Source organism: Athalia rosae, chromosome 6 (assembly GCF_917208135.1).
Source record: "Athalia rosae chromosome 6, iyAthRosa1.1, whole genome shotgun sequence".
NCBI lineage: Eukaryota > Metazoa > Arthropoda > Insecta > Hymenoptera > Athaliidae > Athalia > Athalia rosae.
Window position 1 is genome coordinate 15,261,991 of NC_064031.1, and position 23,038 is coordinate 15,285,028.

Sequence of the window (23,038 nt, forward strand, 5' to 3'; positions counted from 1 at the left end):
TTCTATCAGCATTGTAGAATTGTCCTGTAAAATACAAGTTATGTGATTACCATTGGTGCAATTTATACATTCGCAATGATGGATCATCTCAAAAAGCTGTGGAACGACAATCTAATACTCCACAATAATAATAAATAAATTTCTTCAAGTTAAGTAGACTTCATTGTTAAGAAAATTACAATAACAGACCATGAACACTTCTTCATGACGAGTAATTCGACTGATAAAGCAAAAGGTAAAGTGTATTGTGACTACACATTTGGTGAGACGAAAAATTATAATATTGCTCATCTTTTTCAAAGTCAATGGCAAAATTGTTATGACAGTATATTGAGGTAAAACTGATCATCGACGAATCTGCATGGTTCTTACCTTGAGTTTATGGAATGGATCAGCAGACTGCGCGAGAAGGAGTTCGACAACTGTGAGGTGTCCGCCTGCACAAGCTAGAGAGAGGGGAGTGTGGTCGTTGTTGGTTGTTTGTCTATTGACATCCGCATGTTTCAATATTAGAAATTGTACGGTACAAAGATGACCAGCACGGCACGCTTTCATCAATGGTGTTCTTCCTCCCTCAGATTCGTGTTCCTGAAATATGAAGATTGATTACTTTAAAATGCCACTGACCGATCTAGCAATCACGTTAATAATAATAATAACTTACCAGATCCGCCCCAAATTGAAGTAGTAAATCAGCAACGTCGGTATGACCATTTTCACAAGCATAAGTCAACGCCGTGTCTCCCGTTTGCGTTTGGGCATGAACATCTGCAGCTGACTCTAATAGGTATCGAACAAGATCTATGTGTCCTTCCTGAGCTGCCTCCATTAAAGGTGTGGATGCGCCTAGTTCTATATCGGCGCCTGCCTTGATTAAAAAATCCGCCACCTCTAAAAAACCGCCACAGCATGCCAGCGTTAAAGCCGTTTCTTGTGTTTCCTCGGTTTGAGCATTGATATTTGCTCCTGTTAAATGAATATATATGATTATACAAAGATCTGACTTAAAAATGGTACATAAAGGAACAATTCGAGATGGATAAAAATTCACCTTGGCTGAGAAGCAGTGCAACCATTTCCTCGTGCCCTTCTCTAGCTGCTTCCATCAAAGGCGTGTAACCTTCATCGTTAACTTCTTCGATATTTGCTCCTCGTTCTATGAGTAGCATTGCTAAATCAACATGGCCCCCGCATGCTGCCAAGGTTAATGGAGATTCAAAGCTATCCGTGGGCATGTTGACTTGGGCACCAGAGTCCAATAGAAGTCTGGCAACCTCAACGTGACCATCCATCGAGGCCTCCATTAACGCAGTGTGCATTTCATCCGTTTTATGTTCCTATTGTAGAAATGTACATTTGTCAGACCCCAGGATATTTACTTTTAGACTAGTCAGAAAGTATACGACTAACAATTGAGTATTCCATCCCAGTTTTATGTGAACAACAATTCAGTTAGAAATTTTAATGTATATCTTTGAACAAAATTATTGGATAAGTATATCAGCTCACCTGATCAGCCCCAGCTTCCAATAAAAATCGCACCATATCCAGGTGACCTTTATAACAGGCAAGCGTCAAAGCCGATTCTTTAAATTCATTGGAATGAGTATTGATGCCAGCGCCATGTTCCAATAGAATTTTTGCAATTGGTACATGGCCGGCGCTTGCTGCTTCCATGAGGGGTGTGTGACCATTTTCGTTGTGGTCTTCTACGTTTGCACCAGCTTCTAACAATACTCGTACAACTTCTTCGTGACCACCAGCACAGCCATACATCAGTGGTGTATTTCCTAAAAGTAAGCAAGGATCTAATACCATCGACATTGTTTATGATATTTTATTGATACAACATTTGGAGTTTGCTAATTGCAACGCTCAATCAAAACTGTTTTAATTCTACCTGAAGTGGATTGCGCGTTGACATCAGCGCCATGAGCTATTAGAAGTCGAACAATGTCGACATGCCCTGCACTGGCAGCTTCCATCAAGGGGGTGCAATCCCCCTTGATGCCACGATCTTCCACATTAGCATTCATTGCCAGTAGTACCTGCGATGAATTGTCCAGTTAAATGAGCGTAACAACAATCAACCAAATATTGAGCATTTTATAAGGGAGTAATCCCTGGACTGCATTATATGAAGGAAAATCAACTGACAGTTGTCAAAAATTACGAATGACCTAATGACTAGAGAAAACATTGAATCAACATGCTGAAATAATTAATAAATACCTAAATTAGTTTGAACGATTTAAAATTCAAAATTTTACAGGCACATTTACCCAGTTCTGAGAGTTATTTGTCTCATTTCATAGTATTTAGTTTTTCCCATTTGGGGTTGTAATGATGAATATTTAGCCAACTGGAAGTGCATATGCATTCAAAATTGTTTTCTACAAGTGAATGGTGAAAATGAATTGAAGAACCTGAAAGGTAGATAACATGACACACACGTTTTTCGTTGTTTCATCCAATATCATACTCTCAAGGTAACTGAACTTGTACTTGTCAAATATTTTAACAATGAATAACAAGTTGGAATTGCTAGAGAAAGCAATTAAATCAACGTCAGTTATTCTGGGATATTAAAATCAAGTTCATATCCAACCAAAAGTAATTGCAAACCTTTGCAAAAATCTCGAAGTTCTTGGAGAGTTCATAGACAACAGATACTTCAATGATGCACACGCGTTTGTAATTTTAGTATTTATTTGATGTTACCTAGTAATAAGATGATCTTTTGTTTAATATCTTATTCTTTTTGAGGGATCCAGCGGATACAGCATACTCAGATCATTGCAAGGGTAAATACAAAAGCTGTAATGCTACATTCTAAACATCACACCTGAAGATTATTACTGTTCTACTCAACGATTCAGTTGATCAACACAGAGGTAAGAGACGTTTGACCTGATAGTAAAAAAAAAACCAACCATGTGCTTAGAGGTTGCAGACCCTAGACATGTTATGACTTCAATTAATGATGAAAAATTCCTAACCAGTTCACAATTAAGTACAAATCTAAGGTAAGTCTTTTAAAAAAGAATCAAGGGTTGATGCTGCTTTAATTCAGCCTTGCTTGGATCAGAATTGCTTATAATTAGTAATACTAGCTTTGAAGTTCTACTACCATTTGAGAAACCAATACATATTTTCAAATATTAATAGTATAAAAAAAGCTGTGATTAGTTGGACACTGCCAAAGCAAAAAAGAATAGTTAACTAATACGTATTCAATGTCTTTTACTGGCCCATAAATTTTCTGCTCTCTCCAAATACCTAACTGTCACTGTAATATATACTGGAATGATTATGATTTCCTAACCAGGTGAAGATTTTGAATAATCTAAGCAGTCTGTGAAGTAGGAGACTCATTTAAATGAAAAAAATGCATCAAAGCAATCCTTTCTGAAGATGAGTCAAACATGTCTTCAGACATATCTTCTGTGATGTATGATATCATAGGTATTTTGAACATGATTCCTAAGAATACGGCTTGCGAACCATTTAATTTACTTGAATGCTGTTTGTATCTATGAAAATGATCCAGTAGTACAGTTTACCTGATGTGAAGCCTGGAATTATGATTCCGATTTTGCAAGTTGTGCAAAGAATCATTAACCTTTCTCAGCCTGTTAAACAATTTTGACCAGATGCTGACTCAATAAAAGACATAACTAGTCAAGTACGTAAATTTATTTATCACCGATAAGAAATATTAATTTTTGTTTGCAATCGATTAAATAAAGATCCAGCCAAACCATAAATTTATACTTTGTTTGCACAATATCAACAGTTACTTGTCAAGAGGTACAAAACAACAATCATTACTAACGGGTCTAAAAGACGACCAAAGATAAGAGATGCATCCTGCCTTTGTTTGCTGCTTGATCAAAGAATATGTTCAGTACGTCTATTTCTACATGAATCACTTGTTTGATATGTGCTCACAATGATCACAATCTATCTGGTGAGAAGATTGCCAAATTCTGACAAACTTGCTTGTTGATAAAAAAAAATAATCAGAACAAGCAACAGATGAGATCTTTAATTTGTGTATTTTATGGGATAGGTACCAACCTGTGCAAGCTCGTAATACCCAGCAGAACAAGCAAGAGAGAGGAGGCTCTCTCCTTCCTCGGTAGTTTCGTGAACGCTGCGTCCCTCTGTTAGGAGCTTTCTCACCGTGCCAACGTCACCGTCCGTACAGGCCTCGACCAGGGATCGTTTTTCGTTCTGGGTTCGAGGGTTGTCGCTACGCATGCGAGTTAACGCCGCCGCGGCTTCGTCTAATGCGCAAGACACACTTGATGTCAAACGACGAAGCACCTCGTGATCAGCCAGATGCTTCCCATCACCAGATGATAATTTACCAATACCGGCAGCTTCTAGAAGTGCCTCCAGCCGTGCCTGAGTTTCTGGATCCACAGCCCGCTCCGGGTCTTCAGGTGTCAACAAAAACTTTGACGTCTCTAAGTGATGATCCTCGTCCAATTCGGCCTGATCAATTGCAAAACACTCCACCTGCAATCAAGACATTCCATTGAGTACGTAACATTTGAAAATTTCTAGTTTAAACAGCACTAAAGCTTAAATCCATCAAGGTTAGCTCCATCTTCTCGTACCACATTTGGTAGAACAATATATCAAACGCTCTTTTCAAAAAAATGCTCTAGGCAACGCTTCTTCATGTTGCATGCCAATTGCATGTTGGATAAAAGAAATCTAAATCATTTTTTGCCTGAGCTTGGTTTTTAAAATGTGAAACAAATAACAAAGATCTTCACTTTGATACAGGCAGCAAATACATTATCCACTATCGAGTAACAGTATCAGCTGTACATTTCGTTCAAGTTGATTGAATCATTCAAAGAGTATCAATATCCTCGACTTGCCCTAAACAAGAGAAATCCAAATTACTTGTTATATCCTCAGAAATGATTTGAATTTCATCTCCTAATGTACCTCAACTGACAAAGAGTTGCTAGGTGTATTCGAATAGATGATTAACGTGAACGACCGACAAAGGCAGATTAGATCGCTGGATGCGCGTAGTATAGATAGGATGGATTAAAAAAAAAAAGTTGAGGTTAGGCTTTGAAAACGAAAAAATCTCCGCGTAGTTAAAAATTATAGAATATCATCAGTATTTAAAGTGTATGTGCGACCTGAAGGAAATACATTTCGGGTTGGAAATTCCTCGACAGAATTTTCATACGATCAACCCGAAGGTAGAACTGAAATTACGGATCGCCCCTAAACCTCTAAAGGCGTGAGTCATTAGCGTGTTGAAATGGAATATAATGGACTGTGTAGAATGAAACGAAAAACTTTCACGATAGCTGCGTGAGATTTAGCTCATGCGGGATTAAAAATTGAATATTATACGGTATAAATGTATCTATGCACTGTGTCCTATTCGTTCTTACGCGATGGTAACAAATAGTTGGTTGATGGGTGAAAGTGACGTTGGCTCGCTATGCTCGCGTGTAGCAAAAGAGTAGCAAATGGTTGACTGGCAGATAGTCGAGAGTTTAGTTCGGACTTGGCTTAGCGTATAGCGTAGCTCGTGAACAATGTGCAGCCATTTACCATGCCAAGGTAAACCAAAGTGACACTTCCTAGCGAAACCCGCTGACCAGTTTTCAATCGAAATAAAGCGTTTTGACACACAGAGGGGGGGTTGGGCGGCTGCAGAACGACTGGATATCCTCACGTGCTCCACTTTTTCCCTAACTGTTGGATCGTTGAACTGAATTTGTTTTGCGGTCTATCACTATCAAGGGACCGACCAACTATCCCCGACTAATATCAAAAGGATTACTTAATTCGCTGAGAAAAGCAACCTTGTACCCGCTGGTAGAATATCAAATAATATGGTCGCTCAGTTCACGGTTTTCACGCACGCACACAACGCGCTTCTACATCCATCCAGCAGCACCAACGCCAATGTCTCTTCTACTTTTTTCTTCATTCGCACATACGCCACCACACATGCGTGTTGATTATGATGATTATGCCTACACGACGACACGATTCATGCACGCGGGTATTAAATACACGAGGCATTCGGGTACCAAAATCCGATTCACGGGTACCTAAACTATCCCCCAACGGGCAGGACGTTCAATTCTATATAATCCTATCCGAAGAGCGAACTCCCAGTCGTTGTGTCGAACGCTGCTATGCTTTGATTCTACGTTATTCTACGTACTTCTCGCTGTCGGTACTCTCGCTCTTTCTGCTCCACACACATTTAAATCGAACACACGGATTGAACGGATGTTTGTAGTTGCGTGCCAGAATGTGCATTCAATAGAGAAAGAAAAAAAAAAAAACAAGAAATAAAAATGAGACAGCGGAGAGACACGAACAACACTGTAGCTTGGCATGTAGCAGAAAAAAACGAGATTTTGGCGCATGCAGACAAGAGCGAGTCAGCGAACGGAACGTTTTGAAAATTATACGTGGGTGAATGCAAGTCGCGTTGCAGAACACAAGCGAAATTGCACTTGCATTATAATAAGAGACACGAAGTATGTAGTTAGCCAGGAACGGCGGATCTCGAGATGGACGGACAACGAAGGGACGGCGGATGGGTGGATATTAGATGATCGACGGAGAAACGGTAGAAACAAGAACGGCTGGCGAGAAAATATCGGTTACAGCTAATGCGCGAATTTTCCTTCCCCGCGGCCTGTTTAGCGGTAGGATAGTCTACTCCGGCGCGTACAAACACTTGAGATAAAGATAAAAATAAGAAAGATGAAGAAGGCAATCGGGCAGACAGACAGCCACCCACACGCACACCCTTGTCGACACATGCGTGCGTGACATGGAAAACGGGTCGTCTATCGGACGGTAAGGCCCGAACACGAATGGATAATAAAGAATTGGTGAAAAAATATCGGCCACTTGCACATTATACTCCTTCACTGACGTCTAAGCCAAGCTATTTAACGCACATATCCCGGGTTATATAACTTGTTAGCACAAATCCGTTGGTATTTCGGTGATAAAACCCACCGCGGTGGTAGAACGAATGATCGCACTTTAATGTCCTCAGAGTTTTAAGCTCCGGTACGGAGGGCGAGATGCTCCGTACCAGGTTCATTGAAACCTTGGCTCTTCTGGCTATCTTTCTTCAGCTACCGGAGTAGTGGCAGACTGGCACACTGGTGACGACTGGTGGCACTCGAGAGGGCTGCCTACTGCCCCCCTACGTATATCAGGCGGATGATGTACGAATTTGTTGGTATAATAGTTTAATATTCACTATTTACGACGAGCCGGGGTGTGATTTACCTCTGAAACGCTATCCTCCTCACTCTCCGACGAGTCTGTCATAAAGCGGGGCTGCAATTCTGAGAACGTCTCGGTCTCCGACTTCGTGGGGCTGGAGTTCGAAGACTGGGGAGTCGACGACGTTTTTCCTATGTCGTTATTAACGACGTTAGATTTTTCGTTTTTTTTGCTATCCGAAGTTGTTACTTGTCCTACATTCTGCATTTTTACCTTCCCGATAAATCATATGACACCAATCTACCGTTATCCTTTAACGAAACACACATAGAACACTGATTTTTGATAATATTTCTATTACATTCGCCGTCATTCACGTAAGCTAATACCCGCCATGTCTACTATGGCGAGTCCGAACTCAATCCCGGATGCCTACGCCGAAATACTAGCAAGTGCCGCTATCTGTTCGCGACTTGGCACAACTGAAATTCATCATACACGATCCATATCCTTCAGATTCTCAACCAACCGCGCGTATAGCTCCAATCCTTCATTCAAAACTCATTCTACCTGCGAAAAGTGCAAGTTTAGTCTCCAGTTCATTCCCATGCAATCCATCAACTTTGCTTTATATTTCACGTGAAGTAAGTGTAAAAAATATTCCATCTATCCTATTTACCTCGCACTGTCCAAGATGCATCCGGCATGCGTGTGACATCGCTTGGATTTCATCACGAGTCAAGCTTCGATTTATCAGCCGTTATATTAAAGATCTTTGGCTTCACGTATCATTTGGTGGTAGTGTAATTATATCGTACAATCGGAGTTAGAATGAGAAAATTCCAACACTAAGTTTAAAGGCTGTCATTCTTGGCTCCCTGCAAAAACCGCACCACACGTGTTGTCTTCTTGCGATGCGCCCGCATAACGCGCGCGCGCATCACAATTTTTCCAGGGATCATTTTCCCGAGGATCGTGAAGATTTTTCAATACCACAGAATTGAGGAATTATAGCTTTTTATACTGTAATCTATTTATATGGTAGATACGTTCTATTCAACGCGCGTGTCCCAACAGACATGATTCGTTTCGTTTTATGTAATATTACCGTTCAAGAAACGGACTTCAAAAATGAATCCTGGTTGATCTTATAAAGACAGATAGCATTGTGTAGAATATTTAAATCCATATTTCTCCATCTGAATTTCTATTAGTTAATCGAAATAAGATTATAAAATATTTTGGAATTCGAACATTTGAATAACGGGTCAAATTTATTCAAATTCATCTACACAATTGTGTTATCAATCTGTTTATAACATCGGTTCTATGTTGATCTCTAATGCTGAACAAGGGAGGCTTATATCAAAATTGGAAATCACACGAGGATGAAGGACTCCCATTTTACCAATTACCTCGTCAAACGCAACAATTTCAGCACAACGTTGAGGAAAGTATGTTGGATCTGAAAAATGAAACAATAAAAATATCTCAATAATTAGATGTCGCACAGACGGAACAAAGATTTTTCCAGAGAGATTTTCTAAACAAGCTCCCAATATTATTTCTCACCATCAGCTGCACGTAGATAATATCCATTGGAGTCCTTAGTTGAACTCCAAGGAACTTCAAGCAGTAGCATTATTCTATCCAACAGTCCATGAATGATCTCAAAACCAGCGTTTTTGTTGCAATTAATTGCACAAATTCGTCTTTCATTACGTGCTCCGACTTCGGCAGTTGAATCACGCAATACTACATCAGATACTTCGAACAACTTTTGTGGTAATGGCATTTTTTTGTTAGCCGCTAATGTCTTCAAAAGGCCTGGCAGCAATGTTGTACGCGCTACCTGAATGAGAAATCATTAGAAGCCAACAAAAAATAGCAAATTATCTGCGTTTATACCTAAGATGATTCACTCAAAGGTCATTATATGAGTATCTGAATTAAATTACTCTTCAACTTTCTGGCTGAACTTACTTGAAATTCTAATGTTTTTGGATTGGATATGTGCACTGCAGGAACATCTTTGATGGCATGTCCTAATTTGTCAGATATATCTTCTCGGGAGCACTAAAATCAAAATGAATAATTAATGGAGAGCAATCGATAATTTTTTAATGGAAGAAACTTATTGTATTTGAATATACCAGAGAAAACGTCAACGCCTCTGTGAAACCAGCATGAGCAATTTCCTCTCTCAATTGGTCTGATAATTTATTGAGTGGGAACTGAAAAAATAAATAATCATCGGTATGTTATCAATATCAACAAACTGCTCGCCCCACCTGTTCCGCAATAGTCAATCCTTTAGGCAACGTTTTTTCTATGTTATTGTAGCCATAGGCAATGGCCACATCCTCGTAGATATCGCATGCATGTATAACGTCATGCCTTGTCGGTGGTATCTCGACTATCAGATCCTCATTTTCTACCTCTGTTCTCAAACACATTTTAGAAAGCAACTGCGCAACATTTTTAGGAGTTTCTCTGAAATCAGATTAAGCATAGTTTGCAGCACTTAATTCCAGGAAATCAAGGGAAGTCGAGAAAATAAAAAACCAGACCATTTTTCATATGTTCAAGTCGAGTTCACATCGGAAATTCTAAAATAAATTTATTGATATTCGTCACAAACGCCATTGTATTGCACGAATGAGAATTGGAAATCAGAACACAATTGATGACGTGCATAATTTGGCGACTGTTTGAATTATACTTTCAAATGCCTGTGCCTTGCAAAATTCATATTTTAAGAGTGACAAACATGTTATGATTTAAAATCAGAACATGATGATATTAATGGCCGAGTATGCACTAATATATTGAACGTGGTAAACCATCAATTATTATGTATTATATATTGTATATCAACTTACTCGATTCCAATGTAGCGAGTAGCACTGATCGAGCTTATTTTCTCTCTTCGATAATTTAGACTAGGATATTGGAATTTGCTTTTATCGGGGTATATAACTTCTACCTTTTCTGCTGTATACTTAGTCTTGCAGTATTGACTGAACATGCATACCAGCGTGTCCAGAACCACGTTTGCCTAAAATAATTCCTAATTTGTGATTATTGAATTTCATAAAGCTAGCAGACTTTTATATCAACCAAATTTACATAAATACCTTGGTAAGATCAGTAGCTGTACATTCTATAAAAATGTTTTTCGTATCTAGAGTAATCTTAGAGTGATCTCCGTTTATGATGGGTGGCAGTGACAGTACAATACCATTGCTATCATAAATAATTGGATACACTGGGCTGTCCTTTATAATTGGCAAATATTGTTTCAACTGTGCATGATTCTGTAAATAAGAAAATTATTCATGAGACAGATTTATCATACTGGCTAAGGTAAAATGACTGCAAAACTTGCAAATAAAGCTATAAGAGGTAATTTTGCTCACAGTGTATAAATCCATGATTTGCTCTCCAGTATAATCCTTTTCTTGATTTAAGGGCTTGAAAGAAATATCCTTTGGGGGTTGTGCATCATAAATGAAGGGACCTTTCAAAGTATCTAAGTTGTGCGTCCCAATAGCAACAAGACTACGTTTGCGACATATATTTTGATGAAGTTTATCTTGCAAATCAATTAGGCTGTTATAAGAATCCTTAGTTAATGTTACGTCACGAAGAATTGCTCCCACAACGTAACGACGAATTCTCTGAGTCTGAAAAATATACATATTGAAGTCCAAATAGCTGATTTGAATGTTCAGTGACTTGTAATGTCATTCATTAACAGAACTCACATTTTCTTTGACTATAATCTGTTCCATCCTATGTTTTGGTGAAATTGCTGTATAACGAGGTAATGGATTCCTACAATGAGAGTTACATGGTTACAGTATATTCAGTATGATTGTGTAAATTAGCTGAACAAGATTTTGTAAGTCTTAAGGACAAGATGCCTAGGATTTACATGGTCAGGTTGAGTCTTTGAAACTTTATGGTCAATGACTTTGGAAATTTTATATGAAACAAGATAATACTTCTCTAAAAACACCAGAATTCCATTGACTAGACCTTCAAGGCAGAGTAAGTCATATCGATTTGCTGGAATATCGATTCTATAGATAACTTCTTCTGAAGCCCCAGTGCTTGGATCCAAACCTTGCTCTTTTGCTATCATCTGCTTCTCAGTAGTCTGGATGTGTGGAATATATTGTATAGGATTAAGTGGATTCACATCATACCATTATGAATACGATTCAGTTTTCATTAGACTATGTTCTAAAAAATTATAATATTAAAATTTAACTATGATTTTTGTAAAATCTTTCTGTTTCTCCATAGAACTTAATATTTCTCCAAATATTTCTCATCCTCTAGGTTTATGAGACACTTGACCATTAAGGTGTTTTTGCCATAAAATTGATTATCTTTCTCATAGCTGAAACATGTGCATATGTGACATCATACATGTTCTCAGGTATCTGGGTTTACTTTGCTTCTACATTTGCAGCAGATGATATTTTTATGAGAAAGGTGTTGATGAACCTGTTCAAATTTTTTACCAGGAGTATTAGAAAAATTGATATGGAAAAATATCATACCACTTCATCCAACTCTAAACCAAACTTGAAGCAAAGTGTTTGGAACTCATCATCAGCTGGAAATAATATAAACTTCAGATTAAGGCAACTTAAATAGGGGAAAAAACCAACATTTGATTTCTCTTAATTGATCATTTTTCCTCCGGTTTGATTCAAAAATTTTCAATGGTCAATAAAACTTTGGTATATTATTTAGATCAACGAAAATAGATTCACCATACAATGTGATTTTTTACGACTAAATTTTTCAACTATACAGCTGTTTGAAAATACGTTTATGCTATTGTTGAGTACAATATTGGCAAATGAGTATGTCAAATTTGAACTTACTGTACGTTTTTCCAAGTGCTTGGAAAAGTAAGTCTCGTTTCACACCAATGGTTGGCATCTTCGGATGAAATTGGTTACTCCAATTACGTTGAAAAATTCTCTACGTCCAATACAAATGTTACGTTAAACCAGAACAATGTTTTCAATTTTAATCTATTATAGGTTAGACGACGTCCGGTGAATCCACCACCAGTGAATCAATCCCATGTGAGCAAAAGATCATTGCACTGAACTGAGCTACCTAAATTTTCTTGTGACAGCGTTCGATAGAGAAGATCGATATCACCCGGATGAATCATTAGCTGATGACTTCCAGTTGAGCCGCAACACTATTATAAAATCAAAATAAAGCTTGACTTTTATACTAAAGTTGTTTGGTATTCAATACCATACGTTATATCCTAATCGAAAGTGCCGCGTATCTGCGAAGTGATTACTGATGTAAAGGGATATGAACGAAATGTATGATTTACTGAGGGGAAGATATCGCCTGTACATTTTTTTTACAATTGTATACAAACCCGGTTCTTGTTAAGTGTTGCTGATTCACATTTCTTTTTAGACAGGACATCAAAATGTTGAATCAAAATCAAGCAGTTTGGAATTCGGTTGATGATTTCATCGAACCCTTGTTAAAATGCGTCTTACAAACTCCAAGAGTCGGTAAGCATTCCACCTACGTTTGCACATAAACCAGTATTTGTTTCATTGTGATGGTACATTGACGCTCAATACGATTGATTGATGATTCAGGTGTATCTTGTGGCAAGGTTGAAGCAAGCAATGTTACGTCGAGTTGTGGGAAAGAAAAAGGAGATAGATTTCACTTGTCAATCCCTTATGCAGGAAAAAGGCTCGTTTGGAGTGTCTTCTTTAATTCTCTATGCCCAGAACTTGGTCCAGATTTTCTCTTTAACGACGACACCTTTCTTGATGATCCAGACCTCGATACAATAATCAGACACGTTCCTAGCCTGGCTCATTGGGATGTGACCAGCGATGATGCCCTGCTTATGGTTATCATAGAACTTCTCATGTACTACAAGCAACATCAGGTTGATTATGTTCCCACTTTCTTGGATTTTATTAAAAACTATGTCTGTAACTTGAAAGAATAGAATTTAAAATAGAGGTAGTTCTCAGAGATACCGAAAATTAAACAGAATATTTTTATATTTGTAGCATTGTAAAACTTACTTGCCATTAATGTTCTATGGGTTGTTAACTGTGCATTGTTTAATTGCTCCTCTGTTCACAGATTGAACTTCTAGGAAAGCAGGGAGAGCGATTACAATTTGAGTATAGTACTCTGGTCAGTGCTACTGAAATATGCGCTGAAGATCTGGAAGTGGTGTTGTTGCCTTCAGGTCTTAGACCTATTGAAGCACGCTTTTTAATTCGTATGGCAATGGATTTTTCCAAATTACCTGAACGGAGCACTCATCAAGATGATGAAGCTATGTTACTTGTGACCTTTAATGGTCCAGATTGGAATCGTATTACACCAGAACTTTATCTCTCAAAGAGTTTGGAAGAGGCATTTGGAGGTCAAGCGGCTCTCCATATACCACCGTTCATATCAACCAAATGTTTAATGGACTATGTACCAGAGGTTAAAAGAGTCATAAATGAGAAAGTACGTTTTGTAGTCTTCTACATTTTTTTAGGTATCGACAACATGGTACCTGATTGGGAATATTGGGGCAAATACATATTGATCGGAGAACTTTGTACTTACAGATAATCCTGCTAGCAACTTGTTTTGAAAAGCGTAAGAGTTTTATAGCTGCGTTACTTTTATTAAAACGTGGCAGCATCATAGAATATGATGCAGTTGAATCTAGCCAGGCGACTCTATTGTTTGAGTATAGAGATTTCTATTGCATGGTGCACTTCAAACTCCCTCCAGCATTTCCAAAAGAGGCACCACTAATTGTTCTGCAGTCCATCTATCACATGACTTCGATGGGAACGTTGTTCTGTCAAACTGTTGAAGATCTTCCTTTTAGTCATCGCTGGACGCCTTTTGAAATGGTCACCAAAGCACTGAATCACATTGTTGAAAAAGAAGTTCAAAAGTTTCAGACGAATTCTGTCAAGAGTAGTCATTTCTGAATCGACTCAAGTATTTAATATTGCTATGTGTGAACAAGTCATTCATAATATCGATCATTCATCCCATATACGGAGCAAGGCTGTGAGACTATTGCCTGCATATCTTATCATATGCACTCTCAGTGTAAATAATTTACAAGCTTGTTTCAATGCCATTTGCATTGATGTATAGGTTTTTGGAAATAAAAAAACTTGTCTGAAGTGATCTAGTAATTAATACTTCAAGTTTCCATTCCTAATGAAGCACTAATGTTGACTCGTTTCAGCCTAAAGTTGAAGGTTATTCTCGTGAAACGAGGATGATCGTTCGATTAAATAACTGAGTCAAGTAGGTTTATGTAAGGTACTATTATAATTTATAAATGTACATTTACAAGGCTTATAATAGTATATTTTTAATAATAAAATAAACTTACTTGGCATAACACTATATTGAATATTCAATTACTCATATTCAACTCTTGCAGAGTAAGGTTTTACATAAATCTCTAATCGTCGAACATGTTTTTGTATAATTATAATATTAAGATCACCTCTTGAGCTTGCCTTTAAGGGATCGAGAAATGAAGTTGAGAAAGTGATTGGAAATTGATTACAATAACTTGTTGAAAATTAACAAGCGTCAATCACGATCCCTTTGATAACAAAGATGTGAAAGAACCATGTCTCGTGCAAACGTTGAATATACGCGTTATTTAGGTGGGCTCTACTAATCGACAATCCATCGCGTGCAATTACAACATGGCTCGGACAGTAATTACTGATTTTAGTCCACACCTAAATATAAAATATCTGTTCTGTGGTACATACATTGTGTCATGCTGTTATACTTAAGTCACTACTAAATCTTATTACAATAACCATTCTGCTGCAAATCAGAACAAAATCAAGTCGATAATTATGAAAAATACAGCAATAAATTATGTCAATGAATAAATATATATCAAAATATGTGGTCAATATGAAACAGGTCCGTCCACAGAGTTGTGATAAACAAGTCAATTGATATCTTGAATATTCGCGTAGCTTTGGTTCTGTTTTTGCACCTGCGGAACATGAATGGCTTTTAAGATCGTACTAGGCTAGTGGATCAGGAAGGTGTCAAGTCTAGCAGAATGCTTGAATCTTCCAATGCTGGTAACGGTAATTCGTTCTTCTCTTCTTCCACTCTGGCATCAGACATTTTTAGGAACTTGATCACCTTCTCAGTAGCAGCTATACCACAACTACTGACTTCGTTCTGTAATTGTTACGAAAAGTTAGATAATGAAAAATTCGAAACATATGTACTTTATTTCAATTGATAATTACCGATGCGGTCAAATTCATGAAATTGAAAAATTTCTGAAGTACGGTAACCATGGTTGCGAAATTGCAATCCGGAAGTCTGCCACGTACTAACATTTCGTAATCCTAAAATTAGATATTAGAAATACATAATCTAGAAATAGATGGAAATGAGGAGGACTTTTTATTACAGCATGAGGTTACCAAAAAAAAAAGCTGATGTTAGAGAACATAGTGGTTTAAGCAACATACCTTGTTATCCATAACTAAGTAGCCCAGCAAGAGTACGACATAAGCGCCAATCAGCGTATGTTCCATGTGCCGTCCTGCTTTTTGTAACACTGAAAATTTATTGTAAAAATTGAGCAACTCTTTTGGACATAACATCAAACCGCGATATCGTAGTGCAAAACATTACTAACATTTTGTAACCGTTTCTTCGATGAATTCTTCCTGCGATTTGGTAGTGGTTGAGACTGTTTCTGTTTGTTCGGAATCTTTTTTCCCATCGAGAATGGCATCAGTTTTCTGCTCTTCGGCTCTAGCAAGCTCTTCTTGCTTATAAAAAAGCTTAATAAGTGCTTCTACTCCGCTTTCTACAACTGTAATCACAAAAGGCAGTGACATCAGGTTTAAAAGAACTTGAAGTACTTGGGTACGTTTTTGGGATTAATGTGCTGAAATATTTATATTTCAATGATTATTGTACGTACCATCGTAAAGTTCATCCAAACATGGTGGCGCCTGAGCTTCGATGAGTAATTGTTTGTTGTCGTCGCATTGCTCGACTAAATTAATGAGGAAAATCAGCGCTAGCATCATCATGTCGAAACGTTTCTCTTCTGGTAGAGATTCTGGCACACGAAGTAACAGGTACAAACTACAGTTTACGACACCAGATTGCGAACCAACTACTTTGCTTCCGAATGCTGAAATAATAAATCAATGGCATTTAAGCAAAAGATGTTCGATAATCTTTTACATTCCGGAGTTTTACGGTAAAATAATCTAATTGAGAATCCTACGTACATTGTTTGTTGAAACGGTGCGTGAGATTGATCAAAACTTTAATAATAGCAAATAAGCACTCCCTAACAACAGCTCCAGTAGAGCTTTTGTCTCCAGGATCCATACTGGGATACATCGGAATTTGGAGAGCACAAAAGTGATACAAATTGGCTAATGTACGGACTAAAATACCATCATCATACTTCAATAAATATACTTGGTTCTCTTCGTTCATATGTGTTACCTGTAAGAATAATTGTTAAATGATATATATAAGCGTGCCACCACACTTCTCGCAATTTATATCTATCTGATAGTAAAAACAGCTCATCAATTTTTATCATGTTCATCAACTCGTTAATGAATATTACTCACATTTTCTAATACTCGTAAACACCTATCAACCTTACGAAGTTTGTCCAACAGAGGATCAGACCAGCCTGTCAGCTTGATATTGCTACTACTAATATGTCGGTGGCAATCTTTGATGGTTTTGACAATATGTTCCAATCCTCCTAATTCTCGAAGCTCCTCTTTAAACCATTCGCCAGCACGTCTTGATGTTAAACTAAGTAACGTTTCCATGGCTAGTTGCCCAACCTATAAGCATTAGAGAAATTGAAAATTTTTCGGATATGATGGATCCATTTTTATACGAATTATACTAAATAATCTGTCGATACTACTCACGGTAATGTTATCCAAATTTAGATGCTTCGCGTGCCCCTGTGCTTGAATATCGGCACAAAGTTGACGTACTTTTTCTTTGTTTTTTAGAAGCTCAGCACGGCTCAATCCACAGTCATCGAGTGCATCTTTATGGCTGGCATCAGATTCTAGTAGGCTCAACATCAATTCTAGACAATCACGATCTAGATCCATAGCTAACCTGTCTTGGCTTAGTACGAACATTACTGTTGCTGTGCAGAGGCCAAGGCTCTGAAAGTATAATTTGGGGTAGTAAAATCAGTGGAAGTCATTGTTTAAACATTGATGTTACCTGATCTTTTGTGGCATCGTGAAGGGCTTTGAAGAACTTTGCAACGGTTCCATGTGCTCTCACGTGCATTCTGAATGCAGGGGCCATACATTTGCTAGCTAAACGTATTGCTGATAGACAGCGAGTAGCATTAGGATTATTTTCCCTTAATGTATCCAAGATGTATTCAACATCATCATTGAACTCCTGGAACTCGCCACTTTCTTGGATTTGGTGAGCTTTCTTTACATTCTTCACAACTGTATAGAACTGTAGATCCAAAATATAATTACTTATCATACCAGATACTACACTTCAATGGTGTCTAAAAATTTCAGAAAATACTTTCTTAAAATACGGAACTGTAAAGAAATAGAATCGACTTACTCCTTTGACTTTTTTGCCACATCGAATACTAGTAATTGCTTCAGTTTCATCCGTGAAATCCAGATCAGTTTCTGGATAAGACACAACTCTGGTTAATTTAGAAGGTTCGAATTCCTCTTCCTCAAAAGCTACAGGAGCTGAACTTCCATGGGCACTAGATGCTTCATTAGGCGTAGTTCCTGCATTAACTGTGTCTGTGGTAGAAGATTCTTTGTCATTATCGCACCACTTATGTTTGTACAGTGCCAGTCTTTTGTTCCCACTTGCAGCTCCAGCTGAACGACTTTTGAAGATGCTACCCTTCTTGGTGGCAGGTTTTGTAGCAATACTGGCCACAGGAGCTGCAGGCTGTGGTTCTGAAACAGGGCTAGCCACGCTTACTGGCTCATTTTCAATGTTGCCACCTGCACCCTCACTGTCATCGCTTCCTGAAAACCAGTCCTGATCTACCATAGCTTTAGCAGCCTGAGGTTCGCTCTCAATAACTGGAGTTTGCAGATCGGGTTCCAATTCTGGCTCAGAAACGTGTTCATGTGTTGGTAGATCGATGGAACAGTGTTGTACTTCATCTGAAATGTTCTCTGAACTTTCCTCCTGTTCAGAAGTTGTTGACATGGCTTCTGGTCTCGAGAGTAGCGGATCTGCATCACTCGAGAGTATATCAATCAGTTCTTGAGTCGTGGTTGGTAATGGTTGGTCGTGCCCAATCAAGGGTTCGATTGTTGACTTAATGGGATAGTTTGGATTACAATCAGTCTTAACAATATCGTAGTGCGATATGAGAGTGTTGTTGGAATCTGTTACAGATTTTCGAAGGGTTAATGAGAGCCCTGAGCTGTGAGAGTTCGGAGTTGTGGGGGTTGGGGTTGGTACAACAGATGATGCACTGGTCAAATCGAGTTGTAGATTCTTGGCACGGCTACGTGTAGTTCTACGCATTTCAGAATTGTCTAAAGGTATGGAGACGGTAGTAACTATTGGTTGATGCGATGCCTTAGGTTCCCTATATTTGAGATCTAGTTTTGGGGAAACATCCATGCTCGAATCATCCAGATCCTCCTCTACATGCACAGGGCTGGGAGTTGGTGTTGAAATCCTGTATGTGTCAGGTTCTAGAGCTGGTGTTTCCTGTACATCTCCACATACTAATCTTGCTGTCCCTTTGCATATTCGAAGGACAATGGGAGGCTTGCATTCTTCCCTGCTCAGTGGTTCACCGATTCCACTTTCAGAACTTTCACTTAGTTTTTTAACTGGTGAATAAGATGACGTCTTGGATATAGGTGACTTAGGTGTGGATTGTTTGGGTGTCCGGGCACGCCCATATTGTGAATCAGGTACTTGACGATACACCGCTGCGTCTGGCCTGATATCATCCAATATTGGCTGAACATTACGGCTTTTGAAGAATTTTTTTGGCTTTACAACCGGCTGTTCATTTTCAGGCTTACTCTCAGGATCAGCTTCAAATGAAAATGGATCTTTACCAGAATTTACCCGCGTGTTCTGATTACCATAGTCCATTTTCATTTTTTTTGCTGCTGAGAAGGTACTGTGAATGTCTTCTCTTCGCCCTAAGGAATAAAAAGTCTTATTAAGACACAAAGTTTTGCAGCACTGTGACAACTGCAGTATTGTCTTTTGAATAATCCTCTTGGTGTTGATGAAGTTGGATGTTGGTACTATGATGCAGTTGTATTAACTAATTAAAAAAGGATAATAAATCCCCTAATGAGAAATTTGATTGTGTTTTAATGGAAGTCAGGTGTAATTCAAATGTCAGATTTCCTATTATTATTTGACTAGTTAAATCTTAACGTTTGCCTCCAGAAGAAATGAATGTAGACCTGATTAGACATGGCAAGAAATTGCATTCTTATGTGGAATTATAGTACACAAGAGGGAAAAGATTATTGAGGACTAAAAAAGAATTGCAAACATAAATTCAAAGTGGCTCATAGATATGCTCCATGATGCCTAAGGGTATGGGTTCCCAATATAAATATTAATAATTCAAATGATGACTTTACCATTGATGTTTGTGCTCCGTATCGATGTGAATGAAGTAATACCCCATTTTCCAACAGTGCCAGCAGATTTAGCAGCGGAAGGTCGATTGCTGTGCTCTTTGAATAATTTGTCAAATTGTATGCTGGCTGGTGTGACGCTGCTCACCTTGCGACTATAAGATTTAGTGTAGCTACGCGACGTCATTGTGTTCTTTTTTTAATTTCACAAATAATGTAGACCATTCCAAGAGTGACGAGTAACGACTATATATTCCTTGTGCATCTTACTAAGTAATTGAATCAACTACGGTTTTATATAAATTTAGAGAATCTTTTGTTGACACTAGCGCACATTATTCAAGATTGCTGTAGCAATGACAATTTATGGATAATTTCACTCTCCGTCGTGTGTGAAAAAAAGTAACGAAAAAAAAGCTCCTATACTATCAAATGTAATTTTTAGAACATATGAAACATTGACTGAAAGAAACAAACGCCATGTTCATTCGCTCTCTTTTTACCTCGACGCACAACGTTACAAAGTCTGGAATATTTAATTACTCATTTACATTTATAGCTATTATTTTCATATTACTCGTGTGAATTGATTTCGTCACTTATTCTTAAATAACGTATTTCGTACGAAGCTGCATGAACTTTAATAGAAATATTAATCATAACATGGTCTGAATTCGTTGAACATGGTTTTGCCATCTGTCGATGTTTTTCGTTCAGACTCTGTTATATGCGAACACCAGATATACGACCTTAGAAAATTCCTGATATCCTTGAAAGTAACCCGCACGTGTACATCGCAGATGGAGCTACATAACAAATCTGCAATTTGCTTGACTGCTACCTACGCGCTTCTCTTCGAAAGACGTTTGTCGACCTCTTGACTGCGTTTGCGCTCTTATCACTTTTGTTGCCAGTTCTGTACGATAAATTTATGCTGCTAGAGGAGCGAACTTGCTCATACGATATGCACGTCTCCATCGTATTTTCCAAATCCCGAGCTTACTTTTTTTATGTGCACGGCAAATGCATTTGAATCTCGAATATTTTTTTTTAAATTTCACTCGAGTTCAGCCATTCAGGTGGCTTCGGTTCCGCTTGATTCAATCAATGTTGCATTGATGTATCGTGATTTATTCAAATCATCAACAAATCCTGGGATACAATCAACCATTACCACACGATACTTTGGATTCACTGATTTATCATTCGTTTATACATATACAATTGTATTTATGTGGTGTGTACTAAAGTATTTACATACCTATAACTGTATCCTAATTAGACGTCATCTCTGATAATAAATCGTCATCGATACTATGAGCAAAAAGCAACTCAATGACCCAGTCTTTGAAGGATGTTTATACAGTAGCTGCCTTAATGAAAGACTGTTTTGTTTCCCTATGCAAGAAGAGGATCGCTTACTCACTTGGATTGAACATAGAGGTATTCATAATTAATGTTGTAAGCATCGATCAAACTTTCAATAGAAACCCCCAAGAAATTTTAAATCTGACCTTGCACTTAAAGTTATCAGCTTTCTTTGCTTGCTAGTAACATTCATCTGTTGTGAATTATGACGTTACAATTTGGAAATCATTTGAGTTACGATTGCTTTTATAATCCAGATCACACCTATTGCAAAGGAATAACGAATGAAGATGTATCAGAGAATAGCAACGATAATTTACCTCATGCAATGATATGCTACAGCACGGCCAATGAAAAAATAGATGTAGCGAATACTACCAATAATTCATACCAGAATTCCCAGCCTTGTACAATCATATGCTATGGGGAAACTGACAGAGAAGATGTTGTGGAGAACAGCGTGGATAATTTGAATCAGAGTTCACAACCTTGTATAATACGTTGCTACGAAAGAACCAACAAAGAAAACAACAAGGAGCATGCTACCAATAAATTAAATAATAGTACACAATCTTGTGCCATTAACTGTTATGGAAGTACCGACATTAACAAGAGTACAGAATATACTACTGAGAATTTGAATGAAAGCACACAACCACATACAATTGGGTGCTACAGGGAAAATCACAAAAAAAAAGATGTAGTAGAAACTACTGTTGATCACTTGCAACGGGGATCACCGCCTCAAGCACTCAGATGTTATGGAAAAGCTAAAAGAATTGAAGTCACCCACAAATCAATAGATTTGAAGCAAAACAGACCACTTTGGAGATCAAATCCGACCTTTATTCGAACCTATAGCAGGAAACTATCTTTTAAAGATCCTGATGATCCCATGGAATGGACTATGATCGAACCAGGCTTTTCCAAAGATAACATTGAAGAGCTCAGGGCAACTGAAGCATTAAAGAAAAGCGTTGCAGCTGTGGAATCTGCCGTGGCAGATGCATTGGTCGAGGAACATGAGAACAAAGAAATTAGAGAGTTACGGGCAATAAATATGGATTTAACACGTCAGAACCGCCGACTTCGCATAGAAAATTTCAAATTACAATTGAAACTTGCAACAGTATCGCAAACTGTAAGTACCAGATGAAGGTCAACACCATTTGATCCAAGCCATGAAGATCTTTATTACAAGGGATTAGATGAAGGAGTGACTGCAGCATCATGGAGTGAGAGATTTATGTCTACATAGTCCTAAATTCGAGTCTCTAGAATCGATTGGCATCTGCTATTTATTAACAATGATATAATAGACTGGCTTATGCTGTGATTTATAAATCTATAAAGACTTCTAAATTTTAAGGCCACATTAGATCATTACACACAGCCATATGCAAATAATTCATTATTGAATTTAATTTTATTTTCGATATTATGTAACATAGAAATTGTCTGAAACAAGATGAATTCTCTTCAGCTTCGTTAATATTCAAAAGTGTAATAAATGAAACTTATGTAGGTATACAAATAGTGTGTTTAAATAATATATATTTATCCGAAAATTATTTTCATCTGTTAACTTGTACTCATTTTATCCAATATAATAAGTTAGGTATTTGGATAGGAGCTGATTGTTCTGCTGATATTCGTCGATGTACTGTAATTAACATATTTTTAATTGTCTCTTTTAATTCGAGTGATCCTCATGATCCAGCCGG

General features: G+C 37.8%; 5 protein-coding genes across 20 annotated transcripts in view; 2 read left to right on the forward strand and 3 right to left on the reverse strand.

Moving 5' to 3' along the window:
- LOC105693550 (ankyrin repeat domain-containing protein 17) overlaps positions 1–7,647 on the reverse strand; it is a 22,721-nt gene extending 15,074 nt beyond the window's left edge. For 7 of the 13 annotated variants that reach the window (XM_048656824.1, XM_048656818.1, XM_048656817.1 and 4 more), the window contains exons 1-8: positions 7,306–7,647; positions 4,081–4,524; positions 1,901–2,048; positions 1,510–1,790; positions 1,052–1,337; positions 665–966; positions 373–588; positions 1–24 (exon numbers count right to left, since the gene is read on the reverse strand). The exon at positions 1–24 is cut by the window's left edge and continues 963 nt beyond it. In XM_048656824.1, the coding sequence (XP_048512781.1) occupies positions 1–24; positions 373–588; positions 665–966; positions 1,052–1,337; positions 1,510–1,790; positions 1,901–2,048; positions 4,081–4,524; positions 7,306–7,509 (1,905 nt within the window). In that variant the 5' untranslated portion in view covers positions 7,510–7,647. Of the gene's footprint in view, positions 25–372; positions 589–664; positions 967–1,051; positions 1,338–1,509; positions 1,791–1,900; positions 2,049–4,080; positions 4,525–5,429; positions 5,551–5,592; positions 6,873–7,026; positions 7,163–7,305 lie in introns of those variants that run through there. The other 6 variants (XM_048656815.1, XM_048656814.1, XM_048656821.1 and 3 more) reach the window with 6 other exon arrangements.
- A 128-nt stretch (positions 7,648–7,775) lies between these two features.
- Positions 7,776–14,459, forward strand: LOC105693561 (BRISC and BRCA1-A complex member 2-like). Of its 4 annotated transcripts, none has more exons than XM_048656834.1 (5): positions 7,776–7,886; positions 12,706–12,806; positions 12,897–13,198; positions 13,402–13,779; positions 13,884–14,459. In XM_048656834.1, the coding sequence occupies exons 2-5, from the start codon at positions 12,719–12,721 to the stop codon at positions 14,256–14,258; spliced, it is 1,143 nt and encodes a 380-aa protein (XP_048512791.1). In that variant the 5' UTR covers positions 7,776–7,886; positions 12,706–12,718; the 3' UTR covers positions 14,259–14,459. The 4 variants fall into 4 exon arrangements, with proteins under 4 accessions (XP_048512791.1, XP_012269009.1, XP_012269010.1 ...); XM_012413586.3 differs by lacking the exon at positions 7,776–7,886 and adding an exon at positions 12,449–12,635; XM_012413587.3 differs by lacking the exon at positions 7,776–7,886 and adding an exon at positions 12,449–12,605.
- On the reverse strand, positions 8,498–12,347 carry LOC105693560 (phenylalanine--tRNA ligase beta subunit). The gene is made up of 12 exons (XM_012413585.2): positions 12,144–12,347; positions 11,814–11,869; positions 11,250–11,404; positions 11,010–11,079; positions 10,662–10,928; positions 10,380–10,559; positions 10,125–10,300; positions 9,534–9,735; positions 9,396–9,476; positions 9,226–9,318; positions 8,815–9,094; positions 8,498–8,707 (listed from the first exon to the last, which is right to left on the reverse strand). Exons 1-12 carry the CDS (start codon positions 12,199–12,201, stop codon positions 8,556–8,558), a joined length of 1,770 nt encoding a protein of 589 aa, XP_012269008.2. The 5' UTR covers positions 12,202–12,347; the 3' UTR covers positions 8,498–8,555.
- Positions 14,460–14,591: 132 nt separating the features above from the next.
- LOC105693559 (protein wings apart-like) lies at positions 14,592–20,772 on the reverse strand. The gene is made up of 11 exons (XM_012413584.3): positions 19,950–20,772; positions 17,920–19,493; positions 17,554–17,802; positions 17,244–17,492; positions 16,929–17,153; positions 16,575–16,797; positions 16,259–16,474; positions 15,968–16,147; positions 15,798–15,886; positions 15,570–15,671; positions 14,592–15,498 (listed from the first exon to the last, which is right to left on the reverse strand). Exons 1-11 carry the CDS (start codon positions 20,131–20,133, stop codon positions 15,349–15,351), a joined length of 3,441 nt encoding a protein of 1,146 aa, XP_012269007.2. The 5' UTR covers positions 20,134–20,772; the 3' UTR covers positions 14,592–15,348.
- Positions 20,773–20,859: 87 nt separating this feature from the next.
- Positions 20,860–22,885, forward strand: LOC105693540. Its single transcript, XM_012413544.3, has 2 exons — positions 20,860–21,389; positions 21,572–22,885. Exons 1-2 carry the CDS (start codon positions 21,263–21,265, stop codon positions 22,468–22,470), a joined length of 1,026 nt encoding a protein of 341 aa, XP_012268967.2. The 5' UTR covers positions 20,860–21,262; the 3' UTR covers positions 22,471–22,885.
- Positions 22,886–23,038: the final 153 nt, after the last annotated feature.